The 17,320-nt window shown below is 42.3% G+C and overlaps 2 protein-coding genes across 2 annotated transcripts in view; both read left to right on the top strand.

Moving 5' to 3' along the window:
* Positions 1 to 4,808: 4,808 nt before the first annotated feature.
* On the top strand, positions 4,809 to 10,603 carry LOC132875179 (uncharacterized). Its single transcript, XM_060911863.1, has 2 exons — positions 4,809 to 5,287; positions 8,258 to 10,603. The coding sequence occupies exons 1-2, from the start codon at positions 4,994 to 4,996 to the stop codon at positions 9,650 to 9,652; spliced, it is 1,689 nt and encodes a 562-aa protein (XP_060767846.1). The 5' UTR covers positions 4,809 to 4,993; the 3' UTR covers positions 9,653 to 10,603.
* Positions 10,604 to 11,606: 1,003 nt separating this feature from the next.
* Positions 11,607 to 17,320, top strand: part of heatr3 (HEAT repeat containing 3) — a 42,819-nt gene continuing 37,105 nt past the window's right edge. Inside the window, exons 1-2 of the mRNA XM_060911831.1 lie at positions 11,607 to 11,848; positions 14,117 to 14,289. Of these exons, the coding sequence (XP_060767814.1) occupies positions 11,714 to 11,848; positions 14,117 to 14,289 (308 nt within the window). The 5' untranslated portion in view covers positions 11,607 to 11,713. The remainder of the gene's footprint in view (positions 11,849 to 14,116; positions 14,290 to 17,320) is intronic.

The raw sequence follows: 17,320 nt of genomic DNA, 5'->3' as shown, positions 1-17,320 counted from the left end.
TTGAGCGTAGGTGTGAATGTGAGTGTGAATGGTTGTCTGTGTCTATGTGTCAGCCCTGTGATGACCTGGCGACTTGTCCAGGGTGTACCCCGCCTTTCACCCGTAGTCAGCTGGGATAGGCTCCAGCTTGCCTGCGACCCTGTAGAAGGATAAAGCGGCTAGAGATAATGGATGGATGGATGGAAAAAACTTATAATCTCTGCTTTCCAAAGAAATGGATCTGGTTAAGATCTGTTCAGTACTTTGGGAGTAACGGCAAGTTGAAGTCGGTACAACAGAGTAAAAACTCTGCTCGCATGACGTCGGGAAACTGCCAGTGCTCTTCTTTTTGAGTCAGGGGAAACCGGTCAGGCGCTCTCTCTCTCTCTCTCTCCTGATCGGTTTCCCACTGGATTACTCGCGAATATCAATCAGATAACTTTCATAGTGATGTTCTCTCGCTCTCACTGTTTCTGATGAAGGATTCAGCAAAATTTTCCGTCCGCTAGTTTTGATGTTACGATTCACAGAAGACTATGAAGTGAGTTTTCAGAGCTTTACCTACTTATTTTTTTCAAATCAAACTGATTCATGTAAATAAATAACTATTTTAGAATATAACTGGAGTTGTTTTGATGAAAGATATTGAGATCTTAGTGGTCGGAATGATATTTTACAAAAACCCGAAGTCAGAAACGCGAGTGTCAATTTCAGTTCGGTTAATGTGAATTGTTTACTGGATGTGGCTCAGACAGTTTTTTCGAGGTTCGCCTTGAAAGCTGTGAATATTAATCAAAATAATCATTTATATTCTTTCATATAAACACCAGTAGGTCCTACTTTTGAGAAGTACAAAGGCCTAAAGAACACAAAGAAGGGATTAGAAATAATATTTTATTTTTTTTATTGAGTGTACAGATTGAACGTTTTTACCTAATTAGCATAATTAATACTAATCAAATGCTGATTTGTCTAATTTGTGTTTACTAATTTTTCAAACTTTGTATTCAGTATCCAACCATCTATGTGCTGCCAATTTCTATGTAAATATCTTGAAAAATAGAAAAAAGTTATTAAGAAAAAACATTTGATCTCATTGGTTAATGAGGCCCATTCTGGACCATGTGACCCTCAGACAGAATATCATGGCAGTTTTCTAAAAATTAAGCCTTTTTTTCAATCTTGGATTTGTAATATCTCAAGAACGGATAAACATTTTAACTCTGTAAAAAGTATGTTGTTTAGCATTCAAATCTGAAATCAATGAGAGCAGTTTCAAGCAATTTGGACTGAATTTGAATTTTCACCTGATATAACCACTAAAGTGATGAAAATAGACAAGACTATTTTTTTCTCATGGAGACCGCCATAACTCCATCGCGCATGATGTCATTTTCCATGAGCACAGCGGAGATGTACGAGTTATGGAGTTTGAGTGCGAGTTTAAAGCGATTAACCAGGAAATTTCAAAATTACGGTGTTATGAAATGTCATCATTATACAATACGTTAAGACAAGATGTTCTAGATAAAAAAAAATTAAGCAGACTTTCGCTTAAAAATCAGAATCAGAAGTACTTTATTGCCAGGTATGTTACACACACGAGGAATTTGACTCCGGTTCGACTTAGCTTTCATAGTACAGACAGAAAGAAAGTATAGAAGAAAAAAAAACACACACACACAGAGAGAGTCTCACTGCAGTGAACTCCAGGGGGAGAATCGCGTTTCTACAGCGACGGCCTTGAAGGCAGTGCTGGCTGGGAGAGCCAAGATAAGATTGGAATTTGTTTAGACTTAAGATGGGTAGACGTGTCCTTTTTTGCTTAACCCACTTGTCCATTCTGGCCACCAAAATGATCCGTTTCTCTCTGCAAAGCCATCAACTTCTCCATGATGTTATCAATGTTGCGACTCAAGTTCTGAACAGCCACAGTCTGAGTGCCGACAGCTCTGCCCACCGCCTCAATCATGTCGGGCAGCTTTATGGGGCTTTGAACAGCTGCCACCATTATCTGATTTCCTCGATACACCAGGGCAATACCAAATCCAATCAGCAAAAATCCTGTGATCATGGTTCCGAAAAACATGGTAAAGTTGTAACATCAGTCCGTTGGGCCATTTCCCCGAGCGTGGCCATACTGGATTAGCCAGATACATGGAGATATATGGAGATGAAAACGAGGGTGGCCCTGCATGACGTAGGATTCAGCACGTTTTCCTCATTCTGTCCTGGATAACATAAAATAACCATAAGAAAAATCACGCTCCTCTTTCTCAACCTCATGCTCTTAATCCTGTTTTCAAGAATCCACCACGCCCAAATCAAAACAACCAATCAGAGCCAGGAAGAGTGTCTGACAGAGTGTCACTACTCGAGCACATGCTCTGGACTACTGATTCTTCTGATACCAAGTCAGACTGTACTAAGGCTCGTGTCCCAAAACCGATATGAATACTGATACTTTAAAAAGTCTTCTCGCAGACACAAGACCAGGAAATCTTTGTGATTTCTCGAATGAAATTTGGCCAGTGCAGATAACAGAAGTTCGACTTGAAATCTTTTGTTTGAATTTTGAATAACAGCAATGATTATCACCCAAATGAGGATGGGTTCTCTTTTGAGTCTGGTTCCTCTCGAGGTTTCTTCCTCATGTCGTCTGAGGGAGTTTTTCCTTGCCACCGTCGCCACAGGCTTGCTCATTGGGGATAGATTAGGGATAAAATTAGCTCATGTTTAAAGTCTTTCAAATTCTGTAAAGCTGCTTTGCGACAATGTCTGTTGTTAAAAGCGCTATAGAAATAAACTTGAGATCACTCTGCAGACTGAACTCGGCTTTTGTTAATCGATTTAATAAAAGTCTAAACTTTTCTGCAAACTCTTTGACTTTGAATTATTTTTGCTTGGGAGAGTTTCCATGACATTCTTCACATCAGCAGGTTCAAGAATGTTCAAAAGAACAATGCTTCGTTTTGTTTCTGCCGTTGTGAAACTGACTCACTGGCACAACCTGTTTCTCCGTGTGCCTTACTCCTGCCTTTACAAGTCACAGAGAGTGGAGCGAGAAGGTAGAAGGAAAAGTAGTTCATATCCTAAACCACAATTTAAAAAATAAATAAAAATAAATGGACAGCGGATAAAATCACAGTACGTGTTATCGATTTTTTTTTTTTAATATGAGGATCAATTGGGCGGCACGGTGGTGTAGTGGTTAGCGCTGTCGCCTCACAGCAAGAAGGTCCGGGTTCGAGCCCAGCGGCTGGCGAGGGCCTTTCTGTGTGGAGTTTGCATGTTCCCCCCATTTCCACGTGGGTTTTCTCCGGGTGCTCCGGTTTCCCCCACAATCCAAAGACATGCAGGTTAGGTTAACTGGTGACTAAGTTGACCGTAGGTGTGAATGTGAGTATGAATGGTTGTTTGTCTCTGTGTCAGCCCTGCGATGACCTGGCGACTTGTCCAGGGTGTACCCCGCCTCTCACCCATAGTCAGCTGGGATAGGCTCCAGCTCACCCGCGACCCTGTAGAACAGGATAAGCAGCTACAGATAATGGCTGGATGGATGAGGATCGATTGTTAAACCTGAACCCTATCTTTCACTGTCACTTGGTCATACATGTCAACCTATACAGAATGTCCGTATTTTATTCGGATTTGATTCAATAAACGTAGTTTACGGGCGTACAAATAAAGTTATACGGATTCTTTAAAAAAACTTCAATATTTATTTAGAGCTATAATCAATTCCCACGATGATAAAAGAGCGCATAACATTTACAAATGTACTGTACACCACAGAAAGCACAGACAGCTAGTAAAGAGTCTTATGAAATCGCGCGTTATCTTGTGGTAGCGAGACTTCATTCCACTTTTGATCATGCGCACACCGCATTGCGAGAATCCCGCCAACCGGGAAGTAACATTTTATTTGAAACGCGTATTTCCACCTGAGCGACTTTCACTAGCGACTGAAAAGATTCTGAATGGGCACTCCGGCAAGATCAACACAGACACTTGCTGTGACGTGCAGCCTCGTGAGGTATTGGTGCAGAGCGCTAAAAAAGCTGTCATGGAGTACAATTCAGAACATTAGAGTGACACTTTGTGTTTTTGTCGAACATTGGAGCTTTGTATTCATTCTGAAGTTTTATTGTTATTAATATTGAATAAAAAGTAACTGGGATATATCATTGTTAATTATCATTCAAATTTTAGGTAAATTATTTTAATTTGCATCTTATACGGATTTTATAAGGGAAATACGGATTTTGGAGGTTGGTTATACAGGTTTGATTGACCAAAGGTTGACATGTATGCTTGGTGGAGGGAACCACAAGCCCTGAAAGGATTCACAACCGATGCTGAATTAGCTACATTTCTAACATAGCAGCTTGATTTATGTTTGATTTATGATTTGGCTAAGCTAAGGTGACAGTAACACTCTGTAACACACATCTGATGTTACTGCGATGGTGCTGTCTGGCTAACGTTAGCTTGTTTCCAATGCTAATGCTCCTGGTTAGCGTTGTTTTGTTTGAAAGTTGCTGAAAATATCTTTATGCAGTGTCCAGGCAGTCGTACCTGTTTGGTGTTTGTCGTGATATTGATGTGTGACTTATGTGTTCTCAGACGTGGTTTACTGATTATTTAGCTCTATTCATGACAGTCTATGTTTTCAAACAAACTGAAATAAGTGTGTGCTAATTCTCATGCCGATGAGATCTTACTATCAGTTCATTTTCATTTTGAAAAAATGTATTTCTTGTTGACATTTCACAAGGTGCACAGCAGCCTTTTCTGAGCGAAGGGGCTTTGGATCCAAATATGAAGCGCAGCAGAGAGGGACAGGGTGGGACCTGGAGGTTGTACTGATTTACATTTTTAAGCGATATCCACTATCTTTTCAATCAGATATCAGCTTTAACCTTGTCTTCGGGTATATATGTACACGAGTGTGAAATTGAAAGCAAAAGAATTCACAGAACTTGACTCGTGACTGCATCCAGAACTTTACATCATGGTCGTTTTGGCTCTGTTCATCTTCTTCATGGCCGTGGCAAAATTGCCCATTTGGGCAGCTGTTGTTGATAACTTTTACCCGTGCCGTGTGTTCTTTTATGAGCGCACTGAACCACAAGGCATGGATCAAAACGCCAGTAAAATTTGCCAGAAATATGGGCGTGGTGGGTATTACTATGCTTCACTTTACTCAACACACCACAGGATTCCTGTGTACAGCGCCTACACTTTTGATCACAGCTGCAGCAGCCAGGATGGACAAAAAAACGGGAACTGGTTCATTGAACCTCAGGTAAGATGTGTTTCTTTTTTTTGGGGGAGTGAAGAAGATCAACTCTGAAAAATATGTGATATGTGTTATTGCTGAACTGAAAATTCAAGTCTAAGGATCCTTTTTTTTTCTTTTTTTTTTAACCTTACTTTCAATTCCGGGGCGGCACGGTGGTGTAGTGGTTAGCGCTGTCGCCTCACAGCAAGAAGGTCCTGGGTTCGAGCCCCGGGGCCGGCGAGGGCCTTTCTGTGCGGAGTTTGCATGTCCTCCCCGTGTCCGCATGGGTTTCTTCCGGGTGCTCCGGTTTCCCCCACAGTCCAAAGACATGCAGGTTAGGTTAACTGGTGACTCTAAATTGACCGTAGGTGTGAATGTGAGTGTGAATGGTTGTCTGTGTCTATGTGTCAGCCCTGTGATGACCTGGCGACTTGTCCAGGGTGTACCCCGCCTTTCGCCCGTAGTTAGCTGGGATAGGCTCCAGCTTGCCTGCGACCCTGTAGAAGGATAAAGCGGTTAGAGATAATGAGATGAGATGAGACTTTCAATTCCTTGCCATTGACAAATTCACAGGTTTAACAAACCCTGAGCTGGGAAACTCTGTGTTTTTGGTTCCAGAACAGCTCCTCTGAGTTCGTTCAATCAATTCCACTTTGTACTTATGTACACTCTGAGTCATCGACTGAATAAAACACGGACTGCACGGCTCCGTTTACTTCCATTCTATAGAAATGAGGCCTAAATACCTCTGCTGTATTGTCGTTAGACCTGTCGTGGCTTCACTTTTTACAAATGAGCTCTTTCCACATTTCCTTATCTTCACATTTCCATCATATGATTTCTTTGAAATTAGAGAGAAAGTGAATGAAAAAGGTGAAAACAGTAAAAAGACTCGAGTATCAGATAAGAGGAAACCTGTATTTAAAGCAATTAACCAGGAAATTTTGAAATTATGGGGTTGTGAAATGTCATAATTATACATTAAAGCTAGCCTTTCAGGTTTTTCAAATGTAGTTCATAAAAAGAATTTTCCCCGGCACCTAATTATTTTTGTTTAGTGACCAAAAACTACTAAAATCAAATCACAGACTTCCAATTTTATTAGGTTTTTTTAACAGAACAATTAATGAATTTATCTCCACGTGGCCCTAAATTCTCCGCTATTTTTTCCTGCTTCACCATGACCCGATTCAAGATACTATGTCATGCATCACGTGGTGGGCTTTCCCCGTTCACGCAAGGCATTGTGGGATACAAATTTGAAACAGGAGAGAAAAATGGAGGACGTGAGTGTGCGAATGAAACGTGAAAGACCGACTACAGTAACGGAAAGAAAGCGAGAAGAAAAGACGTTATGTTCTATACGAAGGAAAGGAAACACAGGACCAAACTAATAAATATGGGCGCTCAGCGAGCACCTCGGTGTGATCAGCTGTTCGTTTAGCGACAGAATGATGGAACCGTCAGTGCACGCTCAAAGGGAAACCTGCGCATGCGCACACACACGGACTTCCTCTGTCTGCTTGACTGCGTGAAGCGAGCGATTTCATGCACATTATTTGCTTTAATCCCCTCAAATTAATTAAATAACTTCCCAGCCACAGAATGGCCTGATATTTTGTGAGATATTACAGAAATAAACATATATCACAATGACCACATTTCAGAGGGAACTAAATTTCACCGATTTTATGAAATTGAAAGGCCGTCTAGCTTTAATACAAGATGTTCTAGATTAAAACATGTAAGCGGACTTTAACTTAAAAAAACATGTTAAAGTTGTAACATCAATCCATTGGGCCATTTCCCTGGGTGTGGCTATACTGGGTTAACTAGATACAGTATATGGATGTATAAGGAGACAAAAATGAGGGTGGCGCTGTGTGACATAGGATTCCACATGACAGCATACCATGTCACGTATCAAACAGATGGAAGATAAGCAGGTAAACATCTCATCTCATTATCTGTAGCCGCTTTATCCTGTTCTACAGGGTCGCAGGCGAGCTGGAGCCTATCCCAGCTGACTACGGGCGAAAGGCAGGGTACACCCTGGACAAGTCGCCAGGTCATCACAGGGCTGACACATAGACACAGACAACCATTCACACTCACATTCACACCTACGCTCAATTTAGAGTCACCAGTTAACCTAACCTGCATGTCTTTGGACTGTGGGGGAAACCGGAGCACCCGCAGGAAACCCACGTGGACAACATGCAAACTCCACACAGAAAGGCCCTCGCCGGCCACGAGGCTCGAACCCGGACCTTCTTGCTGTGAAGCGACAGCACTAACCACTACACCACCGTGGCAGGTAAACATTATTTATTTATTTATTTATTTATTTAGGGCGGCACCATGGTGTAGTGGTTAGCGCTGTCGCCTCACAGCAAGAAGGTCCTGGGTTCGAGCCCCATGGCCGGCGAGGGCCTTTCCGTGTGGAGTTTCCATGTTCTCCCCGTGTCCGTGTGGGTTTCCTCCGGGTGCTCCGGTTTCCCCCACAGTCCAAAGACATGCAGGTTAGGTTAACTGGTGACTCTAAATTGACCGTAGGTGTGAATGTGAGTGTGAATGGTTGTCTGTGTCTATGTGTCAGCCCTGTGATGACCTGGCGACTTGTCCAGGGTGTACCCCGCCTTTCGCCCGTAGTCAGCTGGGATAGGCTCCAGCTTGCCTGCGACCCTGTAGAACAGGATAAAGCGGCTAGAGATAATGAGATGAGATGAACTTTTTTTTAATAAAGGACAGAAATCAAGACCGACTTTTAGCTCAGTTTGTTTATTTGCGAGATATTTTCTTTAAAAAAAGTAGCAGATTGTGATGGGAACAGGACGACAGGAAGAGAAATCAATCCTTTGAAATGTCATTGAGCTACAAAACAAAAAACTTCACTGATGGATGAAAATATAAAAGTCTGATTATTTTCCAGATGTACTGAGTTTGTCTATTCATTTGTTGATTTGTTGATTTATTTTATTTCATTTCATTCAGCTTTCAGGCTTCCCAGTGGACTCAATGCAACCAGAGAAGCTCTTTCTCAGAGATTCGATCAAATCCAGTCAATCTCTGAATGATGATTACAGAAGCACAGGCTATGACAGAGGACACCTCAACCCCAACAGTTTCCAGTGTAGCGATGGACTTATGGCTACGTTCACCCTCACCAACAGTGCGCCTATGGATGCCTGTTTCAACCGTGTCCACTGGACACAATGGGAGCAAAGTGTCAGAGACATTTTAAAGGCCCTGCCTGATTCGGGAACCGCCTACCTGGTAACAGGAACTGTCCCTTCGAAAGATTATAAAATTCCAAGAAAAGGGAAATTTGATGAAGACGACACGAGAGAGTTCGACAGAGTCACCGTTCCGACGCACGTCTGGACAGCTGTGTGTTATGAGAATCATGTTCTTGATGAGTTGTCCTTTTCGTTTGGGTACATCGGGCAAAATCAGCCTGACAGTAGAATCAATGTAATGACGATACCGAAACTTAATAAACAGCTATCTTCTCTTTTTCATACCACAGTAAAAATTTACAAAGATGACTGTTTTTCTACCAACCGCAAATCTGAGGAAATCATCAAGCAGCTTTATAAGCACATCCAGCTGCCTATTAGTGATAAACTCGACATGTCTGATGAGTTTCTGAATACGTTTCATACCGCCATAAACCAGGCTGATGATGACGACAAGAAACCGTCTTCAAAGAGGCCAAGGCTAACCCAGCTGACAATATATCAGACTTTTGACAATCTGGAGACTTGGTCTGAAAAGACAGAGAGCATGAAATACGTGTCTGGGATGACTTGTGTACTGTCTCGTGAATTTACTGGGCCCATTAAGAGTCAAAGCAGCACAGGAATTCAAAGAAGAGACACCGCTGTTGCTTCTCACGAGCTAGTTTGTCAACTCGTTCCAGAGAACGTATCAGGCTGTACTACCTCATGTATGTACAAGGAGAAGGCTAGAGGTTATTATTGCTACTATGGACTTACAGAGGGACCGTGTTCTCCTGAGTATTCCATAATAACAGTCAGCGGGACGATGTGTCACAGTGACCACACCTGTGGAACACACGGGTATGATGATTACTGGTGCAGGGTAGGCGGGTCATGGGATTACTGCAGTCCCCCCTTACCGATAGGCAAAGGGCAGAAAGGGAAGTCCTGCCGGTCTAACCACAACTGTGGCTGGTATGGATATAGGTACACCTGGTGTTACACTGACTACAGTGATAACTGGGACTACTGCTGCAAGATTAGTGATCGTTTTTCAGCTCGAAATGGCAAAACCTGTAAGTCTGACCATCCATGTGGTTACTATTCTTATCGTTACCTTTGGTGCTATACCACAGATGGGTCTTGGGAGTACTGTTGTACCCAGTGACCCAAGTATTTTGGTTTCCACCAAGTTCTGCTCTTTAAAGCAGACCTGTCAAGTCTAGATTGCTGAAATGCGATTGAAATTTGTGAAAATCTGTGAGATTCCTTCACTGCCCACCCACATACCCATACTGACAGTGCAAGCATGTTGTCAAACAGGTGTATGGTTGCACCATCGAAATACAGATACCTGTCACAGGGTAGGATATACTAAGCACCAAGAGAACAGTCAGTTCTCGAACTTGATGTGTTGGAAGCAGGAAAAATGGCCGAGTTGTGATGGCTAGATGACTCTGAGCATCTCTAAAATGGCACATCTTGTGGGGTGTCCAAAATATGCAGTGGTTAGTACCTAACAAAAGTGCTCCAAGGATCCAAAGGACAACCGGTGAACCGGTGACAGGGTCATGGGTGTCGAAGGCTAGCCCATATGGTCCACTCCCACAGAAGAGCTACTGTAGCACAAAGTGCTGTAAAAGTTAACACTGACACCTTTCAAATACTTACACTTGCCCATTTTTCCTGCTTTCAACACATCAACTTCAGGCACCAACTGTTCACTGTTCATTTGCTGCCGAATATATCCCAGAACAGGGAAGATAATGATGGAAAAATAATGATTCTAATTCACCACTCTTTCAATGTGAGACTTGACAGGTATGTTGTTAAAAGTATACTTTATTCATTCATTATACCCTAATCATAATAAACGTAATATTTTTTTTTTAGATGGGACAATATAAGCAGCTTCACTTTTAGAAGTAAATGAGATTTAAAACTTGATTTTTAGATTTCATACACAAGAAAAAACTTTCCTGTGGCCATTTAATTCATGTTGTTACTCTTAGGTATTTAATGTTCCTGAAGGACATAAAGGACGACGTATTGTTGTAACCTGCCTGTGCCTGTGTATTCATGGAACATCATGACAATTAATAAATCAATCATTATGTTACCATCGTGTTTGTACATGTGCATACCTTCAAAAAAAAGTATACACACATACATACATAAATACTGTACATACTATAAACAATTCAAGTATGCAAGAATGTTAGATTACTGGGGTTTTTTTTATTTTCGATAGAAGAAAAGCTTTTATAAATATTTCTTTGCATTGAAATAAAGGAAATTTCAAAAATATTATGCCACACAATTTGGTGCAAAATGCAGTCCTGTGTTCACCCTCAGTGTCTTGGCAGATGTGTCCATCTGGGGGAAAGTTGTTGATGGTTTTTGGTGTGTGATATGTTCATAGTATATTATATAAAGGCTCTGGGCCACTGGGAATGGATCATATAGTGGTAAGAAGAGTTAAATTATAGATAGGTGAGAATTATAACAAGCCATAGAGCCATATAGAGGTAGTACTGGAAACATCCATCAATCCATCCATTATCTGTAGCCGCTTATCCTGTCCTACAGGGTTGTAGGCAAGCTGGAGCCTACGGGGTACACCCTGGACAAGTCGCCAGGTCATCACAGGGCTGACACATAGACACAGACAACCATTCACACTCACATTCACACCTACGCTCAATTTAGAGTCACCAGTTAACCTAACCTGCATGTCTTTGGACTGTGGGGGAAACCGGAGCACCCGGAGGAAACCCACGCGGACACGGGGAGAACATGCAAACTCCACACAGAAAGGCCCTCGCCAGCCCCGGGGCTCGAACCCGGACCTTCTTGCTGTGAGGCAACAGCGCTAACCACTACACCACCGTGCCGCCCATATTTTGTTATTTTTAAGTAATTTATTTTTGGTCTACAGCATTTTTCTTTACATGTGTCTAAGAATTTTGTACAGTAATATCTGTTTCTTATATATTTTAATGATATATTTACTGAGTTTGATATTTTTCTCCAACCTTTTATTGATCACTGAACAATTCCACTAGATGGCGACAAATGCACTGGACACAAACTTTGCGACAGTTTGGTTCGCTATCCGGCTGATTTGCGACAGCTTCCACATGGCAGTCGTGTGTGTTCATGTGCTGTAGGATTTCTTCAATTGTTTTAGGGATTTTATTATTATTATTATTATTAAAATCTTAACGTTATGGGAAAGACGAAGAATGCGAGGTTTAAGCGCGAGAAGTTTTCTCCAGATGGACTTCCGGTAAAAGCAGTGAAACGCGCTGCTGAAGATGATGAAGATGAAGTTGAGTTTCCACATGTCGAATTATTGGAAAAGGTAGTTGTGTGTGTGTGTGTATATATATATATATATATATTTATTTATTTATTTATTTAGTCCCTATCCGACTTCTGACAGACCCAGACTCCTCGGTTCTGGGCGGGTTTCCAGAAACCGGGACACTTTCGGGATAAAGCGCGAGCTTAACACGCTCTGAGGAGCAACTTTGCAGCATGTGACTCGATTAAGACATTACTAGTCGCTAAATCCAATCGATGAGGTCACGTGACGTTCGGATTTCACCAAAAATCAGTGAAATATAAAGTGTTAAAGTTTGTTAATATGTTATACCGTCCCGTGGTAATTAATAATTTAATCTATTTTACATTTTTGGACAATAACATTTTTTTTATTCCAAGCGTGTTTGTTTCTTTTTTCAATTAAATGAAAGAGTGAGTAAATAATCAGCTCAGTAATTGACTGCTACTCAATCAAGAGTGCAGAAGAAGTAATGGAAGAATGGCAGGACTTCTCCAGCCAATCAGAGGAGGGGAGGATAAGCGGTGGAGGCGTGTCCACTGTGCTCTCCCCAGGTCCTTGTAATAATGGAGCGAACAGCCACAGAGGGTGGAGGTGTCTATAGACCCTTTTCAGTCACGTGACCTTCGTAAACGCGACCGCCATTTTGGACATGTAGTGGACTTCGGCTCGAATCAGTTTGAATGCGAGGAAGGCGACGAAAACACCTTCACTATCCAGCGACGTAGGGCATTTACAGGGCGAGCAGAGGGAGAGGTATTTGCAAAAATTGAGGTTAGCAGGCTTAGAGAACGACGTTTACCTGCTTCCACCAGGATTGTTCACTGACGTACGGAAGTACACGAAGCCCTCGTCTTTACCTGACTTCGGCCCACATGATCTGTATACCTATGTCGTTAAAAACCCATCGCCATACACATATACGCCAACGTCCGAGGTTCCGGAGCGCGCTCCGGCTTGCTCCAGGAGTGCTCCGGCCAAGGTTACGGAGCGCGCTGCTTAATTTGAGGGCAACCTCGGCCGGAGTGTGCTCCAGAACCTCGGCCGGAGCACTCCGGGAGCAAGCCGGCGCGCGCTGCTTAATTTGAGGGCGAGCAAGCCAGAGCACGCTCCGGAACCTCGGACGTTGGCTCCGGCAGTTATTTATACTGGATCCGGTGTAAATAGCTGCCGGATCATAATTACAGTAAACTAGTAAATCCAGTAAAGGAAAAACTTGAGACTGAAAGGTTTTAACAGTCATCCAAATGACTGAACGTAAACATTGCTACAGTAACATACCAGCTACTTGTTGATATTAGCTAGTCAACAATAGCTACTACAGAAGAACAAAGAGGTTACAATGGGTTATTTTAGCCTATTTGGTTACACTCGCCACCACAGAATGTTAACAGCAATGTAATGCCTTTTCTGGCTAATTTTATTCGTCTCACCTCCAACAAAGTGGTCACTACACAAGCGTTGGTATGCCGAGGGCTGCCAATCTGTTAATGGCCGCTATCCATCTTCCCCGTCGGGATCCGATAAAATGATAAACCTTGCCTTGTTTGTTGATGGTTACTACATCCAGGTGCACAACAATATAGTGGCATGATGGAAGTCTTGCTGAAAATAAACACTTTCTTTGCTGCCGTTCCTCAGTGTTGGCTGTGGTAAACTACTGGTAGTACACGTCCAAAATGGCGGCCACGTTTGTCGTGACGTCACGTGAAAAGGGTCCATACTATGAGCCAGTGGTCTGTCAGTCAAGCTCTGTTGCTAACGAATCATCACTAAGGGGTGGGACATGTTGAAAAGTGGTTGAGAAGATGGAAAGTTTTTTGGGGGGGTTTCGTAAAATGTTATTAAATTTAAATTTAAGGCTTAAAATGTAAATGAGGTTAATTAGAGCACTTGTAGGGAGTAGATTAGTTTTGTAAAGGTGTCAGATCAAAGTTAGCGGGCTAACGAGTTGTACTTTTGGTATTTACTTTTATAATAAGTGTTCAAAATAATAATAAAGTGGTAAAAATATTAAAATGCGTAGATAATAATCATGGCAGTAACAAAAGGAAGAAAATCAGTTTAAATGTTTTACGTTATTTTTTTTTTATGTGTAATAAAACACGTGAAAGAATAGAATGAACTTCTTTTCACTTGTCTTTTTTCCTTTCATGTATTTTTATACTATTGACGGCATCATTGATTCAGTGACGTCGGTGTTCATGTATGTGTCTGTCTGCGTGTTTGTCTCTCCCCACCCCTCCCGCCCGTATACCTTCCCTCCTGTCTCTGTCTGTCTCTCAGCTGCGGAGTCCGAATGCAGATATGCGCGAGTACGCGTGTGCAAGTATTTCTCGAGTGGTTCAGCAGAGTCAGACGATCCCAGACTTCCTGCACAGAGACGCGGTGAGGAGGTTGGGGCCGCTTCTTCTGGACAGCAGCCTGACGGTCAGAGAGACGGCAACCGGAGCGCTCCGGTATGCACACACTTTCACACACATTACTCAGGTCACTGGTGACAATTTATCACGCTCGAGCTGTGATTGACTTGTTACCACCACAAAACATCTGTAAACTTCACCATTCTCAGGAGGTAGATGCATTCAGACTGCTACGCGTTTGGTGCAGGAGCTTTGTATTTTAACATCAGAGTGTACGCTACCGTTCAAAAGTTTGGGGTCACCCAGACAATTTTGTGTTTTCCATGAAAAGTCACACTTTTATTTACCACCATAAGTTGTAAAATGAATAGAAAATATAGTCGAGACATTTTTCTGGCCATTTTGAGCATTTAATCGACCCCACAAATGTGATGCTCCAGAAACTCAATCTGCTCAAAGGAAGGTCAGTTTTATAGCTTCTCTAAAGAGCTCAACTGTTTTCAGCTGTGCTAACATGATTGTACAAGGGTTTTCTAATCATCCATTAGCCTTCTGAGGCAATGAGCAAACACATTGTACCATTAGAACACTGGAGTGAGAGTTGCTGGAAATGGGCCTCTATACACCTATGGAGATATTGCACCAAAAACCAGACATTTGCAGCTAGAATAGTCATTTACCACATTAGCAATGTATAGAGTGGATTTCTGATTAGTTTAAAGTGATCTTCATTGAAAAGAACAGTGCTTTTCTTTCAAAAATAAGGACATTTCAAAGTGACCCCAAACTTTTGAACGGTAGTGTACGCGAATCTTTTTTCCACCAGTACATTTTACTGGAAAACACCTTTATGAGCTGTGTGCTTTAACAGATGGATTTATTTGGGTTTTGTATTTTTATTTTCTTTATTTAAAGAAAGCCACTTCTGTCGTCCAGAGTCCACATTGCTGAGTTTGGTTAGTTTATTTTAATGCCTAGTTTGAGTCTGGAAGTTAAGGACAGAACTAGAGGAAAATACGATATTGTTCTGTTCACGCTGAACTGTGCGAAACCCTCAAAATTATAAGGTCAACACTGCTTCAGAGCCTAATCTAGGGCGCGTAATACGTGTTTTTTTTTATCTGTCAGTCAAACATCCACTTTTTGGGCACGAGAGTGATATCGCGTATCTATTCATTTTGTCGCGCATTTATAAGTAGAGAGCGTGTAGTCGCGTTTTACTGAATCTTGTGCGTATCAATTTCTCAGCACCAGCTAGCAAGCACTGCGGTAAATAGAGCGTTGTTTACACACCAATCGGAAAATATCGGAAAGGACCGAAGTATTCCGAATGGTTCATTTAGCGGGTAAAACAGTTTTGTGAACTATTATATCATTGGTCACTGAACCGGAAGACAGTGTATCTCAACCAATCGTGTGAAGTGTTTTAAAAATACCCAAAAGCACATGGCATATCGTTCTGTCTCATCCAAACATAACAATAAGTTTGTGTACAAATATGATCTTATGCCGCTTTTCCACTACAAACGCGGCTGAGCCGTGCCGAGTCGAGCTGAGTCGGGCTGAGCGGGGCTGTTGGAGTTGCATTTCGACTACAACCGCGCTGAACCGTGCTGGCTGGAAGTGGGTGGACACATTGGGTGGAGTTAGCGAAAGTGGGTGGACGTCACGTGATGTCGTTAAGCAGCGCAAACAGTGACATCAGTGACAGTGGCGGAACAAGTCAGAGCCGGGCCGGGGGCGGGGCAAATGACCGGGCCCTTTATTAAAGCTTATCATAACATCATTTTAGGCTACAAAAACGAAGTCCTTCAAACGAACATGTAACTCAGAAACAAAAAACCATTAGGATACTGTACATGGCTCATAATAAAACATCAATAGCCTATACTGCGCACATTATTTGAAGGGCATACGAATGAGCGCTCAGAGGTTGCAGTGGTGACAGGAAGAGTCAGAAATAAAAGGAGGGCGGTGCAAACCTCACTGAATGCACTGTGTTTACCAATTTCAACACTACAGGGTGCAACTATGTTATTTTGTACATTAAGTCCTTCAAACGAACATGTAACTCAAACAAAAAAACATTAGGCGACATACTGTACATGGCTCATAATAAAAAATCAATAGCCTACTGCGCGCATTATTTGAAGGGCATACGACGAGCCTTGCGCTCCGCGAACTCGTCCACGATGCTCTGTATGTCACTGTACTAGGCTACAAAAATGAAGTCCTTCAAACGAACATGTAACTCAGAAACAAAAAACATTAGGATACTGTACATGGCTCATAATAAAACATCAATAGCCTATACTGCGCACATTATTTGAAGGGCATACGAATGAGCGCTCAGAGGTTGCAACGGTGACAGGAAGAGCCATGTACAGTATCCTAGTGGTCTTTTAAGCGGTAGTCTCACGACCCGAATAGTAAACAATAAACATGGAGGACATGGAGTCGTTAGTGTTGCTGGTCTTGGTGCTGTGGCTTGTTGTCACCGACAACGCCAACAGATACTGGCAAGAGCGTATAGATGAGGCGAGGCGCATAAGGCTTCAGAAATTCTCGTAATTCGTAATTATTCTCCTTCCGGGTTTGCGGTGTTTACAGATCCCAGCGTGCTCGCGGGGCGTGTGTGGGCATGTGAGGACACTCCTCCTCACCAATCAGTGCACAGGGGAGTGTCTGCTTACGCCCCCAGCCTCACTCGGCACGGCTTGGCTCGCTTCAGCCCCACTCCAAAACCGTGCGAGTTTTAGGGGCTAAGCAGGGCTGAAGCGAGCTGAGTCGTGCTGGTTTTTGGTAGTCGAAACGTGAGCCGTGTCGGGCTGAAGTGAGCTGAAGCAAGCTGAAGTGAGCTGAAAAAGGGTAGTGGAAAAGGGCCATTAGAGTAATTATATGACAGTGTGAAGACATACCAAGTCATTTGATTCTGATTGATAATGGTTTTTGAAGTTTGAATTTGATATTATTTTCCTAATGCCAGTATACAATTAGTTTGATAATGTTTGGTATTATGTAAGTTTTATTTAAAGATTGTAAATGATAGAGATTATATACTTTTTAGGAAGTCTGAATTTTGAGATTATCTCCAGTCATTTATGTCAAAATCTAGTTTAAACATGGG

The sequence above is a fragment of the Neoarius graeffei genome, chromosome 27 (genome assembly GCF_027579695.1).
Source record: "Neoarius graeffei isolate fNeoGra1 chromosome 27, fNeoGra1.pri, whole genome shotgun sequence".
Classification (NCBI taxonomy): Eukaryota; Metazoa; Chordata; class Actinopteri; order Siluriformes; family Ariidae; genus Neoarius; species Neoarius graeffei.
The sequence above is the reverse complement of the archived record's forward strand: the minus strand, read 5'-3'. Positions and strand labels throughout refer to the sequence as shown.